Source organism: Heptranchias perlo, chromosome 22 (assembly GCF_035084215.1).
Source record: "Heptranchias perlo isolate sHepPer1 chromosome 22, sHepPer1.hap1, whole genome shotgun sequence".
Classification (NCBI taxonomy): Eukaryota; Metazoa; Chordata; class Chondrichthyes; order Hexanchiformes; family Hexanchidae; genus Heptranchias; species Heptranchias perlo.
Window position 1 is genome coordinate 41,998,857 of NC_090346.1, and position 26,273 is coordinate 42,025,129.

Consider the following 26,273-nt stretch of genomic DNA (forward strand, 5'->3'; position numbering starts at 1 on the left):
GCCTTCAGCTGCCTGGGCCCTAACCTCTGCAATTTCTTCCCTAAACCTCTTCGCCTCTCTACCTCTCTCTCCTCCTTAAAACCTACCTCTTTGACCAAGCTTTCGGTCACCTGTCGTAATATCTCCTTATGTGTCACGGTGTCAAATTTTGATGATAATGCTCCTGTGAAGCGCCTTGGGACGTTTTCATTATGTTAAAGGCGCTATATAAATGCAAGTTGTTGTTGTAGTGGTAGGAGTGCGACAGTTGGCTGTAACACGCCCCTGTTTTAGGGAGGGGAAAAGGAGCAGGGGTTCCTTCTCCTGAACCTTACCCAGTGATCCCTGCTGAAAACATACCTGGTTAGACATTCAAGTGAGGACAGGATCAAACTCAGCAGTGATGGCCCTCACGGTCTGATAGCCTGCTAACATGCACTGATCAGGCTCGCACGTGAGTGAAAGGGAACAGGATGAAGTACCGGAAGGCACCGAGCGCCCATGGAACTGTACTGCATGAGACAGGAAAAAGCCTTCAGGAGAACAATGGCTAAGAAAATAAAAGGGCAGGTTGGAGGCTCCAATAACGGCAGTAAAATAAGGGAAGCGCTGGATGCTGTTGACCACCTAGCATTTTAATAGGATTCCTTTCAAGTAGTGCTTGTAAGAAAGATGTGTGCAATCACAATCAATGCAGCCGGGAAGACTTCTATTCAGACAGTCTCTGTTGGTAATTAGAATGTTTCAAAGCCCCTGAAGCATGCCTCAATCGTATTCCTCCCTTCTCCTGCAACCCCTCACCCCCCCCCAACAGAAGCTCCTCAGAACACATACTTCGGCTGAGGGGCGGTGATCTGATCTCGGTCAGTGCTGCTCTTCAGCTTCAATGTGCGTCTGAGTCGTGATTCCTTCAGTGATTTTTGTTTTTTTATTTTTTTTATATATATATATATATACACACACACACAGGGCAAGTTCTGGATCTTGGCTGGGACACGGGGATGGGAGTAAGGGGCTGGAGGGGAATATATATGTATTGTGTGGAATTATGTGTGGGATCAATCATTGGTCATGTGCCCCCCCCCACTCAGTGGGTCTCTAATAAAATTTTGTGCGTTTGGAATCAGTATTTCAGATTGAATCTTGAACATCAAACCTATCTTCCTGGCCTCCTTCAATGTAACAAACATGCGTCAATGGACTGACTTGGCCTCACTTTCACGTAAATTGGGTTACTCTTTGATAATAAAGGACCCGAAATTGGACTGGTTACAACCACGCTGACCTCAACACTATTTAAACAACTGAACCTCTTAAAGAGGCTGATGGATCGCGAGCCAGCTCAGTGCAATAGCCACACTTTTATAGTGCGTGGTGGATGTAGCCTGGACGTTAACAGAGTGACCCTGAATCTGACCAGGGATGCTTTATTGGACAAGGGAGCTTTATGTAGACATTATAAAACTCAAAATGCGCCACCTGCTGGATGGTATAATATGTTACGCTGGTTGGAAGTAAAATGTCACCACTGAACCACTTCATCTACTTGTCACCCAGTGATGGGGTTTGCTTTGATGAATAGTCCCTGGGCTGAATGCTGCTCTGTATTTTGAATAGGGAAGGTACAGTCACAACAATGGTTTTTTGGCAGGTTTAGCATCTGAGCTTGGTTTGGAAACTTTCTGTTTGACTATTAAGGCCCTTTTAAGTTTAGCAATTAAGATAAACTGCACTGTTACTGGATTGTCAATCTGTCTGCAGTGAGCAAGCCTAATTGTGGCACATTAGTGTTTATGCTGAATGTTCAACAGCTCTTTACTGTAAATGAACCTTGCAGTCAAATGAGTTTTTTTTGTTACATTAGAAGCTCAGGAAATGAAAATCCACTTTTACCCTCAGCTTACAGTTTGTCTTCTCTTTTGAAAAATTAATTACTTTAGCTGGAAAAGGTGTCATTAGTTAAACTTGCCTAACTGTGGTTCTATTTAAAAACATTCACACTTAGTATTATAGTACTTTGTCGCAGTATAAAAATAGTATTTTATTACAATCAAAACCAGATGCCCTGCTGCTCATTAATATTAAAGTCCATAACTTGTTTTAACCTGTATATTTTTTCCAGACTTTCGCTCTTCAGCTGGTCTAACCAGACTTATCCAGTAGTGCGAACATATGAAAATGACTAGCAGGAATAGACCAACTGGTCCATCAAGCCTGCCCCACACTCATGATACCTGGAGCATCCTGACTGGACACTTCCTACCACCCCACCTCCCCCCCCCCCCACGTCCCTGCAGCCATGTAATCTCCTGAGAGAGGCTAAAAAAACAGAAAAAGAAACTTAGGGCCTAAAAGAGATAAAAAGGCTGGAATATTCTTCTCCGACCCCCTCAGGCAATCAAAACCAGTCCAGGAGACCACAATGACCGTGCTTATGTTAACCGTCAAATCACTTATCTGTTAGACGTGTACAACGTGGCCTATGATGTATTAGTCACTGACGAGTTGTTTTATAAACTGGTGCAAAACAGCTCAGGAACATTTTTCCAAGGAGGGAAAAAGGGCGCTGAAAACTGTTCTCATGTGCTTCACACCAATCAATGATAGAGCATTGGGGCGGGTCACATGGACATGGTGTCACATGGAAGACTAAAGAGCGGGAAATGGAATGACTGTGCGAAAACCAAACTAATCTTTCTAATCTTGTAAGATTCCTTTTAAGATTTTTTTCAATCATATGCATCCCTCTCAAGGTAAGTGGACAGCTCAGCTGCGACTGCAGGGATCTCAACGATACTTGTCCTGATACGGAGCAAGCCATGTGACATGCTTATAACTCCCAACCTCTCCATTAGGTGAAACTTGGGATCTGTACTGCATACAATTCTCTGTATTGTAATGTTTTTTGGTGACTTTGGTCAAAAAGGGTAGCAGTCTGCCCTTTTGTTTGAGTTAAGTTACAAACATACCATTGGAGGTGTACACGCATAGGAAAGAATTGAGAATTACAGCTGTGTTCTGGGATCTGGGAACATAGTTCTTTAGTCTGTAATTATATGAAATATTTCTGTGAATTACAATGAACCTTGTGCTCTTGGTACTTTAATAAATTCTAGTTAGGGGTTTAATACATTTTCAAGTTCCAGGAAAGCAGTGTGTAACAGACCATAAAATCAGTATCTTGCTGAAGCTTTGTTAATAGACACAAATAATGGTCTTCCAGCAGATAATAACGTTCTGATTAATGGGAAGCAGCAGAACACATGGCCGCATGCACAGAATTGTAAGCTGAGGTGGCTGTGATATTTTCTCCTTCCTTTTTATTTTGATTGTTGTCTAGTGTGATGCAGTTTTCCGCAAAGATCTTTGCAAATGTGCGCTGTGAGGGAAGGTCTAGACAGATAACATCTGCTAACATTCATGTAGGTCTCACAGGATCTGACAGCACAGCTCTTAGGAACTTTACAGATTTGTTAAGTTTAATATTTCATTGGTATCGTTTAAATGTTCAGAGAGAATTGTGTAGTGAAAGTGAGAAGAAACAACGATACCTTACAAGTGGCCCAGTGAGACTGACGGGTACATATTTTTGGTTTGTATCATTGACTTTTGTATACATAAAACAACAACTTGCATTTATATGACACCTTTAATGTAGTAAAACGTCCCAAGACGCTTCACAGGAGCGTTATCAAACAAAATTTGAGACCGAGCCACAACATGAGATATTAGGACAGGTGACCAAAAGCTTAGTCGAAGAGGTGAGTTTTAAGGAAAACCATGACACACTGTTCACACTGTTCAGTGGATCAAGGAAAGCCATTTGATAGTCACGACAGTGCAAAATCTTTTTCTTCCATTTTCCCATGATTAGTACAAGCATCAGACTTTCCGCTCCCATCCATGAGGTTGAGGATGAAGTCTGAGGGCCACCAGTCACCGATACTCCGTTTGCGTGGGTTTCATCTGACGTGCTTTGTAACAGTCGGGGGCGTGAGGAGAGAGACAACTAACTGTGTGCCACTCCATTCCATGTGAATTGAATTTTCCATTGATGTCAGCCATTGGGAAATATTTGGCCTGCACAAAGTTCCTCCCAACTCCACTTTATTCCAAACCGAAGGAGGATTCCCGCTGGGAGATTCCACGCAGTAGGAGAAAGGAAGGGAGGATCTTCCAACTATAGTGGGGTTTCTTGGTTGAATAAGAGAATGGGATAACTGAGCTATGAAATTAAAGGGGGTGGGGTTTCCTCCTCAGTAATATATATCTCCAGAACTTAATATTCTCTGTGTGAAATTTGAGCTTAACATGCAGTCACCTTCAGTAGACAGAGATGAATCAGAAATAAGTGTTGAAATCCGCAATTGTCAAACAGAACAAAGAGGGATCTACAGATGAATAAAACCTGTGCCTTCAATTGTTTATCAGCATTGCTGAAGGGCTCCAAAAGTTAAGCAAAGAAATAACCACCAAAGAGCTTTCAATCACTTTTTTTTCCTCTTGTTTCAGGTCATCAGGGACATTTTATTAATAGGTCATCGGCAAGCGTTTGCCTGGGTGGATGAGTGGTGTGGTGAGTCAAGCTAAACCATTGTAATTGTCTTTAAAACATGAAAAGCAATAGCACGTCATCAATATCTCTTTTTAACCAGAGCTCTCTTGTATTCTAAGTGTAAGTGGGAAGGGGAGAGGAGAGACATTTGGTTTCTTTGCCAGGTATGTTAAGAGCTTTAGCGCTTTTGATGAGAATAGTTCAACATGTCCATTTTCCAATGAATCCCAACAGTAGCAATCTGACTTTGGGGTAGATCTTGACTTTGCGCTAGTGTAAAATGGGTGATAGCGAGTCGGCAGCCCGATTTACATCTCGCCCAATTTTTATTTCCACTGAAATCAGTGGACTATCACCCATTTTACACTATTGCACAAGGCCAAGATCTGCCCCTTTCTCACTGTAGCTGAGGCCTGACCCTGCACACAGACAATACATGTCCCTACTGCATGTGCTTCCATGCAGTTTAATCCAATATTAGCTTTGAAGAGGAGTCACTTTTAGTAATGAATATCATTCATAGTTGACTCACAGATTTGCATCGTCTACATACTTGCTCCCAAGACTCAAATTCTAGTTGCACCTCATTCAAGTTAGATGCGAAAGTCGCATTACGCTCAGGAGGAAACACTTGAATGTCTCAAATCCCATAAATTTATTTTGACAGTCAAAGCTAAACAGGAAGAGGGACATTCTGCAAATTCAGTTTAATAACTCCTTCAGGCCATTTCACTGTGGAATCGAGCACCACTTTGAATAGGATAATATCTTTGCTGACAGCACTATCAATTTTTGATGCAGTGAGTCACCTGTTGGAGTATTTGTAAATGAATTAGTGTACGTTCCAGTTACTGTTAATTGGAACACTTTCACAGCATGGCGGAACACAGTTGAAAACAAAATTGATGGTTTCCTGAGTGTTCTGCCTGGCTTTGCAAGCAATAAAGTGCAAGAAATCCCAGCTATGCACTATAAATCTGCAATAACCATATGATATTTTACTAGTAAGGGCCAATTCAGAACTTGGAAACAAACAGAGTTTGAGGTGACTGGGTCCAGAGATGTCGACATAAAACCTTTCAAGTACAGGTTACCAGGACAACCAATTCAGAAAATAAATGACTTTAAGGAATTCTGACTAGAAATACTGCAGGTTAGATTGGGACTCCAGCACGAAAGTTCAGACCTAAACTGCAGTTCTCGGACCATTTGACATTTCTTCTGGTCAACCTGTCCCCGTCAAAGAAAAAAAAGCTGAATTATCACCACTCATTAAACAGTAAAGTACACGAGCACCAGCAGGAACCTTTGACCATTGTAACATTTCATTCTGCTATAGTGCAAATATGTTGCCTCTACATGGATGGGTATAGACTGGTGCTGCCCTTGAAGAATAAGTGTGAGGATGGCAAAAGTATAGCCTATAGGAAGCTCAAGTTGCATGTAATGGACCTATAGATAATTCTCCTAATTTTCCCCTCTGCCCCTTTGTTTTTCTCTCTCTGTTTTTTTACTGTTTCCCTTTTTCTGTATTTCTCATTTTTTCTTTACATTCTTTAGGGAATGTCTTCTCCTGTACTTTCTCACACCTGAGAGGAGAGAGAAAGTAAGATACAGCTAGGGAGACAAAGTCTTTCTAGTTTTCAAAGCAATCATGAAAGTCCTCTGTTGAATCTATAGTGCCTCTGAATGTTGGGATAACGTCACCTCCATGGTTGTTGTCTTGTTTTCTTTTGTTCTCCATGTGGGGGGTTATGATGGTCAGGTGGCAAAATGGGAGATTATGATCCCCTAACTTTGATAATAAATTGAGCAGGAATAAAAATCACTGAGGTTTGTGGTTAGAAAGTGCAAGTGAAGGTAAAGCCTCAAGCTAGATCTAGAATTAACTCTAGTTGGTGAGCTTTTTCTGATGGTTTCAACAGTTATAGACAGTTTCAGCCCTGCGTGCAGCCCTTGCCTGTTATTAGTAAAAGTGACTTCAGTTCCCCAAAAGCATAAAAATAATGCTGTGTCGTGAAACAATCCAGTGTCAGTGTTGATTGCCCTTGGACTACTGTGATCGAAGGGTTGTCATTAACCCCGATCCCCGATTAGTCCAGACTTTTTCCTCGGAGTATTATTTTTAGCTGCCTGGGCTGGTAACCATTGATTACTCTCCATTATGGACACCCTCAGCAGCACCTTCAGAAGAGTGTTGTCGCCCTGTTTTACACAAGCAAATATCCCCTTTAAAGTGCAGAACGGCTTCAACTTAAAAGATCCTGCAATCTCCCAGAGTTCCCAGTGCTCTGGAATCCAGCTTGCGCGACAGTTCCCAGAACATTGGCGGCAATGGCGATACAGAAAAGAAAAAAGAAAGACTTAAATTTATGTAGCCCATTTCACGACCTCAGGATGTCCCAAAATGAAGTACTTGTTTTTAAGTGTAGTCACTCTTGTAAAGTAGGAAAGGCGGCAGCCAATTTTATGCACAGCAAGGTCCCACAAACAGCAATGTGATAACGATCAGATCATCTGTTTTCAGTGATTTGGGTTGAGGGATAAATATTGGCCAGGACATCGGGGAGAATTCCCCTGCCCTTCTTCAAAAATAGTGCCATGGGATCTTTTACGTCCACCTAAGATGGGGCTTGGGTTTAACGTCTCATCCGAAAAACGGCACCTTCGCGGGGCTCGACCCCATGACCGTCTGACTTAGAGGCGAAAGTGCGACCAACTGAGCCACGGCTGACACCTTGTACACATGTGCATGAGCTTGCACATTCACAGTTGTTAACAACTTCTGATTTCTGGTTGCCTGCTCTTCCCCGCTGGTTTGAAAACACGCACGGCCAGTCTGTTTGGGTGGGCCGTGCACTTGGCCTGCTTGTGGTCGGAAAACACAGAAGCGCGTAGCAGCTCACATCACGAGAGATAGCTAGTTGTGTTTGCTGACGGCCGTATGCATCTCCAGTTACCCGGAGTGATAAACAATACTTAATATGATACATTTGTTTTTTTTATATATATATGTTTGTTCCCAGGATGTGGGTAAACACTGATAAGGCCGTATTTATTGCCCAGAGAAAGTGGCGGTAGGCTGCCTTCTTGAATGTAGCAATTGTACAACTAAGTGGCTTACTAGGCATTAAGAGTTAACCATGTGCGGCATTAGAAGTTAACCATGCGTAGTGTGGAACAAGAGTCACATGTAGATCAGAACAGGTAGAGTGGACAGATTTTCTTCCCTGTAAGACATTAGTGAACCAGTGGTTTTTTGCTACAGTCCAGCAGCTTTCATGGTCACTTTTACCCAATGCCAGCCCACAAATTACCAGGTTTATTGAATTCAATTTCATAACTCTCGTCCAGTACCAGAACCACGACACTACTGTACTCTGTGCTTCCAGACGCAGTAGCACCACCTCATTTAATTTTGCATAGCTGCCATCAGCGACTGCGCAGTAATACAATCAATCTACATTTCTGTGTTGCTCCTCAGGAGCATGGGGTACTTTCCAGGGCGGTGGACAAAAAATGGAACAGAAGGGAGAAAGAGAAAAGAAGTGTTGTGGGGGGGGGGGGGCATCAAAGGATAAAGAGGAAGACATGAGGAGGTTTGTTGAAAGCAAGGTGCAATGCAGTCCTCTACTGTTTTAAATGATTTGCCAAATCCTATTTTACTCAGCTATGTTTACTGGAGGTAAAAAATGGATCAGAGGCAAACATCTGTTTTTGAAACAGTGTTTGTATGGTCTAATTATTCTAATGGGCACATTTACACCACTAAACCAACAATCAATCGTCTTCTGAGGCTGTTATTACCGGATTCATTTAACCAGGCTCACATCTGTTTACTTAAACATCATTGTAGTATAATGAATTGTGTGTTCATTATATCAAGTGTTTACAGGACTGCAGCTAGGGGAAATATTTGCGTCAGTTCTGGCAAAAACTACTGTAGTTAGTTGCTTTCAATCTCAGGATGTTCTAGTTACCGCTCTGAGATCTGATAATCCAGCTGAACAAGGGGTTCCTGACTCTAAGTGTTTGTGTGATATTCCTGATTGTGTATGTGTGAATCTAATATCTCATATCTCACTTATAGTGGTAAATAGGAACCAGATCAGGTGACTTGGCCCCTGTTTGTCTCCTTAAACAAAGCAAAGGAAAAATATTGAATGAAATACCTAGCTTTTGGTAAGCTTTGAACATTCGGGGCAAAAATATGGCATTAACTTTGCTTTCCCACCACTATAAACTGTGGTGCGATTGAAGCAAATTTGAGGCAGCCAAAAATCATGGCTGCTTTAAGCTGCCTGTGGTGTCAGCCGTGGCTCAGTGGTAGCATTCTCGCCTCTAAGTCAAAAGGTCATGGATTCAAGCCCCACTTCAGAGACTTGAGCACATAATCTGACTCCAGGATGGTATGTTGCCTCCCTGGTGCTAGGGTCAAGGATGTCGCAGAGCGGCTGCAGGACATTCTGGAGGGGGAGGGTGAACAGCCAGTAGTCGTGGTCCATATCGGTACCAACGACATAGGTTAAACAAAAAGGGATGAGGTCCTGCAAGGTGAATTTAAGGAGTTAGGAGATAAATTAAAAAGCAGGACTTCAAAGGTAGTGATCTCAGGATTACTACCAGTGCCACGTGCTAGTGAGTATAGTAACAGGAGAATAGACCGGATGAATGTGTGGCTGCAGGGATAGTGAAGGAGGGAGGGATTTAGATTCCTGGGACATTGGGACCGGTTCTGGGGAAGGTGGGACCTGTACAAGCGGGACGGGTTACACCCGAGCAGGACCGGGACCATTGTCCTTGAGGGGGTGTTTGCTAGTGCTATTGGGGAAGGTTTAAACGAGAGTGGCAGGGGATGGGAACCTGAGCGGGGAGTGAGAAGGGAGTAAAGTTGAGAGCAGCAAGAGAGGGGAAGACCCAGGGGAAATTTACAATACAAATAATACAAACAGTTGTTCAAGAACAAGTGAAAGGGAAAAGCGTAGACCAGCAGAAAGAAAGTGTACTTTAGACACTACAGATAAAGTCAAAACTAGAAGGCATAAGGTGATTAACCCAGCATCAAAGCTGAAGGTCAGACTAGGGTCTGTGGCCCAACTAAGAGTTCTATATACAAATGCACGGAGTATAAGGAATAAATTAAATGAACTACAGGTTCAAATTCAAATTGGAGGGTATGACATGATGGCTATTACTGAGACATGGCTGCAGGATGGTCAAGTTTGGGAACTAAATATACCGGGTTATAAGGTCTACAGGAGAGATAGGGAAAATGGAAGAGGGGGAGGAGTAGCCTTAGTGATTAGAGGTGAAATCACTTCAATGATAAAGGAGGATATAATGAGAGGTAAGCAGCCAACAGAGACCTTATGGGTTGAATTAAGAAATAGGAAAGGATCTAAGACTATAGTGGGAGTTGTGTATAGGACCCCTGGCAGCAGCTCTGAAGTGCTAGATTGTATAAATGCAGAGATTAGACAAGCGTGTAACAAAGGCATAGTGGTCTTAATGGGGGACTTTAACCTTCACATAGATTGGAAAAAGCAGACTAGCAACTGTCAGAAAGGTAGTGAATTTCTTGAGTGTGTCCGGGATAGTTTTCTACAGCAGTATGTCCTAGAGGCAACAAGGGGGCAAGCCATTCTAGATTTAGTAATGAGTAATGAACCAGATTTAGTTAACGGCTTAACTGTGCGTGAACATCTATCCAATAGCGATCATAACATGATCGAGTTCAATGTAATATTTGAAAGGGAAAAAAGTGAATCAGCTGCTAAGATTCTAGACTTGGGTAAGGCCGACTTCAATGGGATGAGATAGAGAGTGTCCACAGTAAACTGGGCAAATCTGTTAATGGGTAAAATGACTGATGATCAGTGGGAAATGTTTAAAGAAACATTTAACGTGATACAAAATCGGTTTATACCCCTGAGGGGCAAGAACTCTACTTGCCAAAAAAGCAGCCATGGGCAACTAAAGAGGTAAGGGACAGTATAAGACATAAGGAAAGGGCATACAAAAAGGCAAAAAATGGAACAGATTCTGGCGAATGGGAAAGATACAAAGATCAACAAAGGGTCACAAAACAGATAGTAAGAGCTACAAAAAGAGAGTATGAAAAGAAACTTGCAAGGGATATCAAAACCAATATGAAGAACTTTTATAGTTACATTAGGAAAAAGAGGGTGGTCAGGAGCAGTGTTGACCCCCTTAAAAACTGAAAGTGGGGATATTGTCATTGACAATGGGGAAATGGCAGACATGTTGAACGATTACTTTGCATCAGTATTTACAGTAGAAAAAGAGGATAGCATGCCGGAAATCCCAAGAAAACTAATATTGAATCGGGGACAGGGACTCAATAAAATTAACATAAGTAAAGCAACAGTAATGAAGAAAATAATTGCACTAAAGAGTGACAAATCCCCAGGACCAGATGGTTTCCATCCCAGGGTTTTAAAGGAAGTAGGTGAGCACATTGCAGATGCCCTAACTATAATCTTTCAAAGTTCTCTAGATTCAGGAACTTTCCCTCTAAATTGGAAAATTGCTCATTGCACTCCGCTTTTTAAGAAAGGAGAGAGAGGGAAACCAGGGAATTATAGACCAGTTAGCCTAACATCTGTTGTGGGGAAAATGCTGGAGTCTATAAGGATAGGGTGACTGAACATCTCAAGAATTTTCAGTTAATCAGAGACAGCCATGTGAAAGGTAGGTCGTGCCTGACAAACCTGATTGAATTTTTTGAAGAGGTGACTGAAGTAGTGGACAGGGGAATGTCAATGGATGTTATTTATATGGACTTCCAGAAGGCATTTGATAAGGTCCCACATAAGAGGCTGTTAGCTAAGATAGAAGCCCATGGAATCGAGGGAAAAGTATGGACTTGGTTAGGAAGTTGGCTGAGCGAAAGTCGACAGAGAGTAGGGATAATGGGTAGGTACTCACATTGGCAGGGTGTGACTAGTGGAGTCCCGCAGGGATCTGTCTTGGGGCTTCAATTATTCACAATATTTATTAACGACTTAGATGAAGGCATAGAAAGTCTCATATTTAAGTTTGCCGATGACACAAAGATTGGTGGCATTGTAAGCAGTGTAGATGAAAACATAAAATTGCAAAGGGATATTGATAGATTAGGTGAATGGGCAAAACTGTGGCAAATGGAATTCAATGTAGACAAATGTGAGGTCATCCACTTTGGATCAAAAAAAGATAGAACAGGGTACTTTCTAAATGGTATAAAGTTTAAAAACAGTGGATGTCCAAAGGGACTTAGGGGTTCAGGTACATAGATCATTGAAGTGACTTGAACAGGTGCAAAAAATAATCAATAAGGCTAATGGAATGCTGGCCTTTATATCTAGAGGATTGGAGTACAAGGGGGCAGAAGTTATGCTGCAGCTATACAAAACCCTGGTTAGACCGCACCTGGAGTACTGTGAGCAGTTCTGGGCACCGCACCTTCGGAAGGACATATGGCCTTGGAGGGAGTGCAGCGTAGGTTTACTAGAATGATACCCGGACTTCATGGGTTAAGTTACGAGGAGAAATTACACAAATTGGGGTTGTATTCTCTAGAGTTTCGAAGGTTAAGGGTGATTTGATCGAAGTTTATAAGATATTAAGGGGAACAGATAGGGTGGATAGAGAGAAACTATTTCCGCTGGTTGGGGATTCTAGGAGTAGGGGGCACAGTCTAAAATTAGAACCAGACCTTTCAGGAGCGAGATTAGAAAACATTTCTGCACACAAAGGGTGGTAGAAGTTTGGAACTCTCTTCCGCAAACGGCAATTGATACTAGCTCAATTGCTAATTTAAATGTTAGATAGATAGGTTTTTGGCAACCAAAGGTATTAAGGGATATGGGCCAAAGGCAGGTATATGGAGTTAGATCACAGATCAGCCATGATCTTATCAAATGGCGGAGCAGGCACGAGGGGCTGAATGGCCTACTCCTGTTCCTATGTTCCTATGACATTTCAGTTTAGTACTGAGAGAGTGCTGCACTGTTTACAGTGCCATCTCTTGCATGAGACAGTAAATCGAGACCCTGTCTGCCCTCTCAGGTGGACGTAAACGATCCCATGGCACTACTGGAAAAACAGATGTTCTGGCCAACATTTATCCCTCAACCAACATCACTAAAACAGATTATCTGGTCATTTATCACATTGCTGTTTGTGGGATCTTGCTGTGCACAAATTGGCTGCCACGTTCCCTACATTGCAACAGTGACTACACTTCAAAAGTACTTCATTGGTTGTGAAGCTCTTTGAGACCTCCTGAGGTTGTGAAAAGTATTATATAAATGCAAATTCTTTCTTTCTTTCCTTCCATCTGTCTCTGAGCATTTTCTATTCCCCGAGATGAGACGGGCTTTCCATTAGGTCTGTCATTGAAAACTGTCCAAAACCACTGCAAACATAACTGTGGCTTGTACAGTCCGAGCACTTGAACATTTGAGCACAAAATTGTGAATTCACTGTCTGATCTTAGCTTTTGCCAATAGGTTACGAAGGGAAATTGTATTTTTTAAATGATCTTGTTCAGAACATTTTGTGCTATGTGCCTTCCGTAGAGACCTAGCACAATATGATTTAACTGGGCATGCTTAGTTGACACAATCCATTATGGAAATGATTTCCACTGTGACAAATGAATCTGATTGTGGTGTAGTTTCCTGCATTTCAGTTTGGCCTCCTGGACCTGTTCATTGTAGATAAGGAGACTGAAAATCGAAATGGAATTTCTGGCTGGCCAGACACAACGACCCAGACCCTGTCCCAAGTTACAGGAACCAGTTTATCGGCATGGTCAGGGTGGGATGCTGGCATCTGCAAGGGAACAGAAGCAGCACCGGCTCCAATGGAGACCCGGAAAATTGGAGCAGCTCCATGCCACTCCCAAGGGCAGGAGAGAGGCTTGGGAAGGGCTCAATAAAAAAAGGTAATTAAATATTTTCCTTTGGTTCCTAATGGAGCCAGCGGGGCTTCTGCTAAAAGTAATTGATCCCCCCCAGCATCAATCACCTTTGCTTAGTAAAGGTTTGCAGCCTTTCAAAAGGCCTTGTGCCAGAATTTCAGCCACTTGTGCTTTATGGATTTGGAGACTATAGTCTAGCGTTATTAACAGATCCATTTAATTTTAAATAAGTTAACGCCTCGGTTAAAATAGCGGGCAGAGGAAAGTCACAAGAATGCATTGTGTTCACCAACTAATATCACCAACAGTAACTCCTAGTTGAGTCTAAAAGAAGCCATTAGAGGTGTATCATCTTCACGAAAAAGTGTTTGTCAAACCTGTTCGTCATTTGCTTACAAAGCCATGAATAGTATTCAAAAGCATCATCACCTCGTTTGCACGCAGTGTCACTATGAATAAAATAATGTGCTGCTCTTCTCCCTCATCAAGCAAAAACGAAACGTTAGTCAAATACTTTTTATGAAGCCTGTGATCCTTTTAATTTGCAGCGTTTTGAGTCTTTGGTACATTATGCTCTTTCTCCCTCTGCTCAATGTGTCTGAGTCTCAACTCAGCTGCACTTGATAACAAAGCAAATTCTTTTTAAAAAGAACTCAGATTCAAATCACCTGACCTGCTTACTTAAGAAGGATTTGCATTTATATGGCACCGTAAGCATTTCATTGGCTGTAAAGCGCTTTGGGACGTCCTGAGGTTGTGAAAGGCAGTGTATAAATGAAGGCCTATCTTTCTTTTTTCTTTAGTTTATCACATTCTCGAGTTGTCCCAAGTGTTTTACAACCAATGGATTATTTTTAAAGTGTCGTCACTGTTATGTAGGCAAATGTGACAGCCAATTTGTGAACAACAAGGTCCCACATATAGGCAATGAACAAATGGCCAGCCGACCTGTTCTTGGCTGAGGGAGGAATGTTAGCCCGGTCACCAGTAAAACTCCCTGTGCTCCTTTGAATTGTGCCTTGCGATCTTTTGCATCCACCTGAGGAGGCAGGCGGGCATTGGTTTACTGTTGGGTCCGAAAGACGCCACTTCCGACAACACAGCTCTGCACTGCAGTACTGCACTGAAGTGTCGGTCTAGATGACTGCTCAAGTCCTGGAGCTGAAGGTAAATTCTGTTGAATGTCAACAACAAAATCATTGGCAAAAAATACCAGCATGTACTGTGCTGAAATATAATATATGATAATAGGAAATTTTTTTGTTCTGAACATCAGTGCCATTTATCAGCCTATGGCACTGAACCATGTTTTTGTTCCAGTTAGCAACTAAACACCCTATAAATGAGGGCCAATTCACTAATACATGCTCCCGGCGGGGAACTGCAATTAAACGGAATTTTCACTATAGTATTGGAGACCTATCTCTTCAAATGCAGCTGCCTACCGGGAGTTTGAGATCAGTGAATTTATTATTATCTTTATGTTCAGTTTAAGTGGAACACTTGCTTTATATTTTTGACATATGTAGTTTCTGACTTCTTAAGTTTAGTTAATTGTTTTTTTTAAGACATGTTCCAAAGATTAATCAAATTTCACAGTCCATAAGGCTTTCATTGCCTGTTTTTAAAAGGCACCCACTCAGTTCAGCACACAGTAAGAAAGGTGCTCCATATCCAATCCATACAAAGCTTTGACATTTCGATGTTCTAAACCATTTTACAACCTGTCTTAGCAAATTGGACAAATGAGGTTGCTTTTGACTGTCACAACCATGTTTGCCATCCGGCTACATTTTGAGGTGATTCTTTTATCTGAGATGTACAAACTGAAAGTTTTTATTAACTTGCAACGGTCAGATTTTCCTTAGTAAATTTCACAGTAACTGTCTATATAGAACTGAACGCAAAAGCCTTCCTTTGATTTTTGAAAAAAATCCAAGTCATGAACAGATATTTAAGTCTCACACTTTTAAAGTACTGATGTGGAGATGCCGGTGATGGACTGGGGTTGACAATTGTAAACAATTTTACAACACCAAGTTATAGTCCAGCAATTTTATTTTAAATTCACAAGCTTTCAGAGGCTTCCCCCTTCGTCAGGTGAACGTTCACCTGACGAAGGGGGAAGCCTCCGAAAGCTTGTGAATTTAAAATAAAATTGCTGGACTATAACTTGGTGTTGTAAAATTGTTTACAACTTTTAAAGTACAACATCTCTTTCATTTGGCTGTTGAAATATTAATTGGTGATCCAGGTAAGAAAGAGTAGAAACATTGTTCTTTACTAAAATGGTATTTGTGGGTGGAGTTCAAATGGAATCATGTCAGAGGCTGATATGCCATTAGATCTGAATTGCATCAGTTCTCAACTGGGCTACTAAGTCCAGGATCACAGTAGAAGTAGAGGTTTCTGTTAGGTAGTGAATGGTTCCTGATTTAGTGGCATGGACGTCCATCTGAAAGGGAAAGTCTGCAAAGACCGTTGCGATCCATGGCTCTTGACTCCGAGTGCTTAATGAGCACTGATCCAGGGGAGCGATAAATCTGGCGTCTCCGTGGCGGAACTGAGCTGGCAGAAAACTGTAAAAGGGGCAGGGGGGCATGCCGAACTGCCAACGGCGGGTCACAGTATTTTTGGTGGAGGCAGGCACAGCATTAGGCCTCTCGAGGTCTAGTACCAAAGGTCGGAGTGCGCTCAATAAAAGGCCTGCCCATTGGTACTGAATACTGCAAACGGGGTTCTACGCCCACGATTTGCACAATCAAGTTCGGCTCCCACCTATTACCACAGGAGCACTGGCCGCCCGTTGGATTGTCTGAAAATCGCATCAAACGGCCAACAGCCGTGCAATTAAAAAAAAAATTCAACTAACACCGATCCCATTTTCCAGTGTAAACGGGGGAGGCGGAGGCCAAAAATCATCCCCAGTATCTCCTCAGTGGCAAAGTGGAAATTGGGAACTCAGTGGAATGGAGCAATTGAATCTATGCCCCACCATCTAGTGGTGCCCTGTGTCACTGCTCAATCTCTCTGCAGACGTGTGAAGGTTAAAAAAAAAATGATTCCATTGATTTTAGATTGATGCCTAAACTCAGTGAGTATTCATGTGAATTAACCATCCAGTAAGGTCATAAATGATACTATCCGCTCCACAGAATTTTTTTCACGAGTCAAGCCCAAAGCCATTTCAATCAGGCACTGACACAATGAAAGCATCATTAAAATTAATAACTGCCAGTCAGCACAGGCTTAATGCAGCTCGTGGGCATGTTTCACTCCGAGAGTCAAGTGGGAGATGCTTTCAGCAGAGAATCCGATAGTCAGTTCAGAGTCTGTCTGTGTACGTTGAGGGATGTTGACCACTTTTCTCCTTTGGAGCAGTAGACAGCTTTATATTAACAGTTGGCACACACGAGACTTTGGGAAAAGAATCAGTTAATTGCTCCTTGATTAATTCTCCATTATAACGACCTGGAGTTTTTTTTTTTGCCTTTTCGTGTTCTTTTTTGTTAATCGTAATACAAGGTTGTGATATTCTATCACGCAGAACTGTAACAAGCCAGGAGAACAGGAATCCTGTCGGGGGAGTTTTCAGGTCTCCAGCCCAGTGGAAACAGGGCTGCATCGCCCCATAAAATGGTGGGCAATGACTACCGCCTTCATTCCCGCTGTCGTCATGGCCGCGGCAATGTTCCACCAGGCCTACCGCTGGGCATCTGGAGCGGCCCCCCGAGTCAGGCAGGAGGCCCATTTAAAATGCTAATCGGGGTCCTACGACATATGTTGGACCCAGAGTGCCTTTCTTGGACTGGATGTGCACTCTCTGACACCATCAGCTGGTGACCCAGACAAAGAGGATCCCAAAAAGTAGGTTCCTCTTTATTTTTGTGGGGCCAGGAGTAGCAGGAGTGTTCCTCCAGGCTCCACGAAACCTACCTAGGCCGCTCCCGCTCTGGCACCCAACCACCCCCCCCCCCCCCCCCCCCCCCCCCAAGACGTAGGGCCCCTGGTCAGCTGCCCAAAGTCCGCTTGGGGGGAAAATCCACCCCCCTAATGTCTGTAATAACACACGTGATAGAAGTGTCTTACCATGAAGCATGTCTCCCATTCCCTCCCGTTTGAGATCTATTTCCTAAAACATCCCTCGCAAGACCTGCCTCTGCTAAAGAAAACTCCACTTAATTTTTCTATCCTTTCAATTTTGGCACCGTAGCTGCAGTGGATATACCAAGCAATGCTTGTGGTTACATTCCTTGCTTCCTTTTTTAGCCCCTCATCCACATTATTTCCCCTCCCCCCCCCCCCCCCCACTTTCCACAATTGTCTCTCTCAGCAGAGACAAAGAAGGGCAAACTGCTTCCAGTGGCACGAGAGAATCAGATGGCAATAATTCTCTCTCCCTCCCTCAATGTGGATGAACCAAGAATTCAGTGGTATGGGGGAGTCACGCCATGCTATGGCGCATTGTACTGGTGCTACTGTACACTGCATCACCATAGCAACAAGGCGATGGCTGTTATAATTAAGACTGGAAAAAAATGACAGCTTCGAACAAGAATGTTCCAATGCATTTTGAGTAATGGATGGTTAAGATGTGTACCGCCAAGCCCCCCCACTCCCCCTCCCGAAGTTGGTCAGTGAAGGACATCATACATCATCCCAACATCCATTAGTGTTGTCCAAAATACAAGTCCTAATTATGTATTTTACTAGCGTTGTTCTTATATTGAGAAAGTCTGGAGGTCCATCAAAGCAAGATAATTACACGGGGTGAACAGGTGGTAGAGGCAGCATCAGAAGGGATACCAACCGACAGAGGAGGCGTAAAATGACAGAAATAATTTGCAAGCTTTGATGTAGAAAACATCAGGATACAGAAAACAAGGATCTAAATGTCAGAAAACAGCAGAATGAGTTATTCTGATATTCTAGCCTAATGCTTTTTTTTAAAATACAGAAGCAGAACATGTTTGTTGTTTTCATTGCTTTGGACATGATTCAGTGAAGGAAATGGAAAACCAGAATTCACACAACTGAATTCTTACCTGATGATTCATCACCACTCGCAGTGATTGGAGATGTTTTAAATCTGGTAAAACAGACGGACTATTGTACAAGTGACAGTATATTGCCAATTTACTTTCTAATAATTGGAGGAAAATGGATCATACCATCTCGAGCAAAATATTATAATATGCAACTCACAATACTGGAAATATAAACCTTTTTGCTTTTTATAGTAGGACTAAAATCCTTCCATAAGCCTCTACAGCATTACTTTGTATGGAGATTTGACTAAAATCGTTTTAGATGTTATCGGTCTTGCAGTATGGCAGACCAAATGTTGGCCGATGTCACGACTCTTAAGCATTATTCTAATCTTCCGATCCTGCAAGTGCAGATAATTACATTTATACCAATGAAAGTACACATTTCTCGGTATTAGCTTGCTATCAATCTTGCGTTTAGAATTCACTGGAAAATGGCACTTGAACCTTTGAGAGCTCTGGTTAAAGTGAGATTGGTAAAAATGGATATTAATAGAATTGTTCTTAAGTTGCTTTGTGGTTTGCGTTGCAGAATATCCCTATTAATTCTCAGGCCTCTGTGGACCTAATGTAATCATAGCTTTGGTTTATATTGTCGACTGTAAGACTACTCTGGAAAATGAAACAAAGCTCTTAACATTGTCACTAATCACTTGCTTGCACCAAAATGTCAGGGGTCTGGCTTTTAGCTGCTGTCAAAAAAATTCTGCTGAAGGAAGGAATGAGGAAGTCATGCTGCTGCTCCTTTTCTGGATGTGACATTTTCTCTGAGCTCTTCAAATAAATGCGGTTGCCGTCTGTGCTTTCCTTTCCTAACTTCTACTAACAAGAGTACTTGATCATTTTGACAGTAGTCCCAAAATGGGCACAGCGCAGGTAATCCCCTGGATCTGATGATTGCACCGTTTCCGTTTAAATGATTGACTTTATCTCTTTGAAACTACACTGGGGCTAAAACACTGCATCCTGAGTTCAACAAATCCCGCAGGCGTTACTGCAGTGCCTTTTTTTTATTACATTGTGCTCCTGGGGGTCACTTTAACCTAACTCGCCGGGTGGGAAACCCATGGGATCGGCTGTAACATTGGTTTTACACCCCGCCCGATATTACTCTCCGCTGACTTCAATGGAGAGTAAAATCGGGCGGAGTGTAAAACCAGCATTGTACCCGAACGCCTCAGTTTCCCCACCGGCGGGTTAGGTTAAAATTGCCCCTGGAGTTACAAATTTGCCAAAACAGGTGTTTGACTCGGAGCAGGAGGGCAATTGAATTCTTCCCCCTTGTATTCGGTCCACTGTTTCTTCTTCATTTGACTGGGGTGACAGGAAAGCATGGGTCCTGGCCTTCTCCTTATATGGCAGTAACACTGTTGCATACCCACCTGACAGCAGGTGTTATTCTGCCTAGGGACTGGTCCAGTGAGTTCCTCTCCCTCCCACCTCTGGTTGAGTAATAACAAGGGTACAGTGCTCCCATCTTGCCAACTAGCTAGACTCGTCTAACTAGTGAAGGTGAGGTTGAACATCAGCTGCATACAAATTCTCCACCACCTGGAGTCTAGTGCTCCATAACTGTACTACTACTGGGCTGTTTACATCTAATTATTTTTAGATGATGCATTCTTTTCTATAGGGATTGACCTCTTCCTTTTGGGCCAGATTTGATGGAAAGACAATATGGGGTGGATATTCCATAGGGATTCTCCCAATCTTCTCCCATAACTTCGCCGGAAGATCCGTAGAAAACCCCAGAGAAATGGCGTTCACGCTGTTTCTCCAGGCTTTCCGAGGATCTTCCTCCAAATTTACAGTAGACTGGAAGAACCCTGCAGCCATTCAGCCCCATGGTGTTCATGGAACCCTGAAAATAGGGTGTAACAGATAGGGAAATTGGACGGGAATCAGTTTTGCCTGATTTGCGCCCATTGTGTGTCCCACTCGATGTCCCGATGCACTCTGGAGCGAGCGGTGGAAGCACCCGACTGAAAGAAGCAGGAACTCCGTGAATAAATTTAAATCATAGAATCATACAGTACAGAAGGAGGCCATTCGGGCCATCACGCCTATGTCGGCTCTTTGAAAAAGCTATCCAATGAGAGAAAAGTGACGTCATTTGGATGCCAATGCGGTGTTGCATTGTTAACGTCCTATAAACACCAGTTTGCACCCACAAACCTTGGGCATTGGGGGAGGTAAGGCAGTTGTTTCAAATGAGATCTGTTTAAAGGGCCCTTTGGCTGATAGCAGGTTCTTCCTTTGCCACTGCCACCGCCACCTGATCCTGCCTTACTTGTGGATCATCCAGTGTACTCCCTCAGGTCACTGTCTAAATCCTGTTGTGGTTGCAATGAGAGAAGCAGTGAGTGAAGGAATGAGGCTTGAAAAGGTTGACCACACATCCTCCAACTTACTCATCTCTTGCTTCCTCCTAATTGTTCCTGCCTCTTTGAAAGAGGGAGGGGCTTCTCCTGTGCCTCAAGCCCCTTTTGGTTATGGGTTCCTCTTCTGCAACACGAATAGAAGGGGGTGAATAATGGACCTTGGTAAGGTGTTCAGCTTCCCACTTGAATTAGCCTGGTGCCCATAGTGTGACTGATGACAGGAGCGCGCATCATGCTATCGCAATCAATGGAAGGAGTTATCAAGGGGAAAAGCGTTTCAAATTATAAGGAAAAGCACAGAGAAGGTGCAAAGTTTTCCCTGAAGGACAACTATGGGAAGCTTCCAAGGAATGGACAGTTTGAGGGGAGGCAAGAGTACAGGTCATGCTCGTTGAAATGTTGAGATATGTAAGTGGTCCTTCCTAGCTTGGTGCACCTGGTGTGATTGTTGAACTTTTTTTGGCACTGAAGCAAGGTTCTTGAAGCTGCTGGCATTGACATGGTGGCTGGCTCTTCCCCATCTCACAATTGGGCATCCTCACCTGAACCAGCTCCACCCGTACTTCTACTGCTCCGATAGAAAGCCAAGGCACCTGACATTTCCTCAATCGTTGGCGGACATCTTTCAGAAGCTCATGACACTAGATTGTCCTCTTTTGCCTGATAAAGCAGATTGCCCCTCTAAGTAGCACATCATTTCAAAACCCCTAATGGGCAAGATGCCAATCGACAGTCCTACACATGCCTGCTGCTCATCCACAACATGCTAAACAAGGTGAACCAAGAAACCCGGCCTGGTTCGTTGATGGTCAACTCAGGCAGGTGTTTATTGCGCCATTCCCCAACTCCCACCATTTCAAAGCCGTCATACTAAAATCAGCTCCACTGTTTAGAAAGGACAGAAATATATTGGTCACATTACAGTTGATTAGGACAATGTACCTTTTGAATAGACCAAACTTCAGAGCACTCTGACCATTGAGAGACCAAAAGAAGTTTGAATAATTCAGAATTCTGATCATTCTAAGCCATTAAAATGAAAGGTACAAATATTTATAGGGGAGCAGACGCGTGATGTAAAGTTTTAATTAAGTAGACGTCCCCTTCGATGGTAAAGACCTGGAAGATGTTTGGGGGCATATAGTGGTTTATAAAGGAAGTCTCTTCCCCCCAAAAAAGTTGAGAAGCTATACTGGTAATAGGAGACTGCTTTAATACTGTGCTATGCTTGAACTCAAATATATTGAGGGATGTAAATAATGGCAGCCTGGAAGGGAAAGAATCTCACAGCAACTCCAGCAAGAGAACTTACTGTGTGGAAATTAGAGGTGACAGTATAAACTGTCAGCAAAGGACATGTTACTTTGCCCTTTCAATGTTGCTAATTGCGAGAGATTTCAACACAAGTAAATGGATAAAATGCTAAGCCTTTCATCCTAACTGAATAGACCTCGGGACCATCTCAGTCCTTAATGAGCTTATTTGAGTGCAAAAATTATAGTGCTGACAACTGAGGGTGGCACCGTAAGAACTAGATAGCTTTGTAAGCAGTGAATATGTTGGCTGGTTAATGTAGGTTTTATGCTTTTAATGTAGATATTATGAATGACTAGGATTGCTGGACTTGCCGAAGGCTTATGCTGATCTTCTGCTTGTGGAGCAAGGCATTTATAAATTCTTGCAAAGGAGAGAAATAATTTAAAGGTTTGAGCCACACAAATTGCTTTCTACGTGATGCGTATTTAATTCAGCAGATTAATAGCAGTATAACCAGATTAACAATTTTACCCACCACAGTGTGAATTATGTTCTGGCTTCTCCCCCCTCCCCCACACACACTTTAAGGGGGCTTATTATCTCTGCAAAGATAGGTTGTTCCCTCACAATGTACAGTTCCCCAGCTGAGAGTGTGGAAGTGGATTCCCTGGTTTCTGCCATTACCACACAGCTGTCAGCTGCTCAGGAGGATCTTCTGGCCTCATCTTTCCTGGAAAGTGCGCCCTTGTGTAGAAGTACAGGCAGAAACTGGATGCCCGTACACCGTGATAAGCTGTAAGAGCGCCAGTGTACTGTGTCATAGGCTAATGCTCAGCTTGAACAGCCATCCTCATTTTTTAAGAATGAGCGTTAAGGATGGTTTCTATTTGATCATTTTTATTGGCAATTTATTTAGGCTCCAAAATTCCTGGTGACTTCACTTCACCAGCGTCCTGAGGATGGAGTCATTACCATACTCGGAGTGGGGAGGGTGCTGGTACCTGGTGTCTACCCTGACGGAGGCCCACAAAGTTGGAGTTTGGACCTCTGGATCAATCTCCTCGGGGATCGAATACCTCCTGCTTACCGTCAGACTCCCGGTCGATGGGCTTACCGTCAGACTCCCGGTCGATGGGCTTACCGTCAGACTCCCGGTCGATGGGCTTACCGTCAGACTCCCGGGCGATGGGCTTACCGTCAGACTCCCGGGCGATGGGCTTACCGTCAGACTCCCGGTCGATGGGCTTACCGTCAGACTCCCGGGCGATGGGCTTACCGTCAGACTCCCGGGCGATGGGCTTACCGTCAGACTCCCGGGCGATGGGCTTACCGTCAGACTCCCGGGCGATGGGCTTACCGTCAGACTCCCGGGCGATGGGCTTACCGTCAGACTCCCGGTCGATGGGCTTACCGTCAGACGCCCGGTCGATGGGCTTACCGACAGACTCCCGGGCGATGGGCTTACCGTCAGACTCCCGGTCGATGGGCTTACCGTCAGACTCCCGGGCGATGGGCTTACCGTCAGACTCCCGGTCGATGGGCTTACCGTCAGACTCCCAATTAGGATGTGCTGGTACTTTTGCAGAGCTTCTAGAAAAAACACAGTACATCAGAGATTTTCAGAAAGCGCTTTTGCCAACACTGACAGCTGATCATTGTAGAATAAAAGACTCTCTGAGGACTGTGTCAAAAGAAATACATTTCTGAGAGTTACAGTTATTCCCATGTTTGCTATAAATTTTCCAAAGTCTGCCGCATTATGACACATTTGTAGTTTGATAAATGGTACAATAGGAGCCCCAACCTGTGCCTGACTTCTAGAAGATGTGCAAAGGGATCTTTATATTCAATGCAGTGCCTTTTCTGAATATATATCATTACCAATACTTCAAAAAAAAAATGATGTGATTTTGAAAAATTCAGTCTCCCATTGTGGGCATCACTGGTAAGGCCATCATTTATTGACCATCCCTAGTTACCCTGAGAAGGTGGTGGCGGGTCAATTGAATGGCCTACTAGGCAACTTCAGAGGGCACTTGAGAGTCAACCACACTGGTGTAGGACTGGAGTCACATACAGGCCAGACCAGGTAAGGATGGCAGGTTTCCTTCCCTAAAGGACATTAGTGACCAGTTTGGTTTTTATGGTCACTTTTAATGAGACCAACTTTTTTATTTCCAGATTTAAAAAAAAATTGAATTCAAATTCTCAAACTGCCGTGATGAAATTTAAATTTGCGTTCTCTGGATTATTAGTCCAGAGTCCTGCATTACTAGTCCAGTAAAATAGCTATTGCTGTCCACACATTTCTTTAGGGGCCTTCTAAAATATTTATTAGGACTATATAGACATCTCATTGCAAAGGAATATATTTCAGAATGCAATGTCTAATGATTTTAATTGCTCCATTCCTTAACTCCATTCTGTCACATGATAAGACGAGATTAACAATAAAAGCCTATCCACATCGATTCTTCCCTGGTATTTTTAATAAACTGGAAAGTAATTGCTTCTGAATTTTCAACCATTAACAAAAATGCGCCTCTTTAATAAATTAATTGTTTATTATGTGATTTTGATCATCTTCCACTGTGCAGAATGTGGGGGAATAAAAATCACTTAAGCAGGGAACGAATTGTGTAAAATTACTTCTACACCCCCCCCCACCCGGCCCCATATGAACTTTAATTAGTTATCGACGACACCTCACACTTATTTAGCGCCTTTAATGAAACAAAACATTCCAAAGCACTTAATGGACAAAGGGATTCACATTTGAGACAATTGCAATGTAATTATTACTAGTTTGAATTACATTTTGTTAAATTGAATGTAAAAAAAAACCCTGAAAAATCAGCATTTAGATGTTTCCAAAGAAAACTGAGGTAGGAATGGTTTGAAGGGCCAGGTTGAACTTTTACGTGCAGTATTTAAAAAAAATAGGAAAAGCAGATGTTTTTGAGCCTCTGTATACAGAGGCTGCCTTTGACTGACCTGTGGTTATTAAAGTTGGAGAACTTGTCAGACGACTGTCCTTTTGACCACAATTGGTCAAGATGCTGTTGTAATAAGTAAGAGTGGTAATAATGAAGCATTGTAGAGACACTGAGGTAAACTTTTCATCACCACCTGGGAGGTAATCCAGCGGAGTTAATCTGTTGTCGAACACGCCTGATTTTCATTCCATTGAAATCATTGGGATGAAAATCCTGGCAGTTTCTACAACGAGTGGGCGATCCACTCCATCGAATTACCACCCAGGCGGTGAAGGGGAAAACATATGAGGTGGGGGGGTTGGGGTGGGGGTGGGTGTTGAGGAGGAAGAGGGAGGGAGGAAGTGACTAGCCGTGATGCTCCAGACATCATGAGTCAGCAGGCTTGATGGACCGGCTGGTCTTTTCCTGCCTGTCAATTTTGTATGTTCCTATGCCCAATGTATCTCTTAGTCTGGATTGTGAATAAGTCCTCTCTGACCGTTCGGTCTCATCGATAGACAGGAGGACTTCCATGAGGAGATGATTCCTCACAATTGTTGAATTTTCAGCTTATGCCTCCATTGACTAACCTGCAATTGCATCACAAGAGTGTTGCATTCTTCATGCCACAGTTTGATCTTCAATAGAAGCTCACGATGTATTTTCATCACCTCTTGCCTTTCTCTGAAAAGCACTCTTTTTCCATTCGGGTGGTTTTCGACCTCTTTCCAATAAAAATACTAACACCCAGCCTTTCTTGCCAGCCCTTCGCTAACGTGACAGCTGCTCCTTATTATAACGTTCTTTTTCCCTCCCTACTGAAACTACAGAAGAAATAAATTTCCGCAGTCAGCAGCCTGTTTGAACTTTTCACAGACTTGACTTTGGAGGAAGTCCGCAAATACGAGTGCCAGATGCAAGTTGAAACCAACCACAAAATTGGATCTCAAGCCCCTGCTTCCCCTGATCCATAAAGTTTCTGTTGGACAAATGTATGTTTTTTTATGATTTCTTGTTTCCTTTATTATTTTTATGTGCATATACATATATATATATTTTTTTAAATTTTCCATCTTCTATTGGAATTATGGTTTGAACCCTCCCTCTCATCTTGTGTTCAAACTGTAAGTGTCTTCTAAATAACAGCTTGAG

At 42.9% G+C, this 26,273-nt stretch overlaps 1 protein-coding gene across 1 annotated transcript in view; it reads left to right on the top strand.

Annotated features, from left to right (window-relative positions):
- The window catches only part of LOC137340703 (cytoplasmic phosphatidylinositol transfer protein 1-like), a 166,286-nt gene that overhangs the window by 124,902 nt on the left and 15,111 nt on the right, over positions 1-26,273 (top strand). The window contains exon 9 of the mRNA XM_068003380.1: positions 4,492-4,555. Coding sequence (XP_067859481.1) covers positions 4,492-4,555 — 64 coding nt within the window. The remainder of the gene's footprint in view (positions 1-4,491; positions 4,556-26,273) is intronic.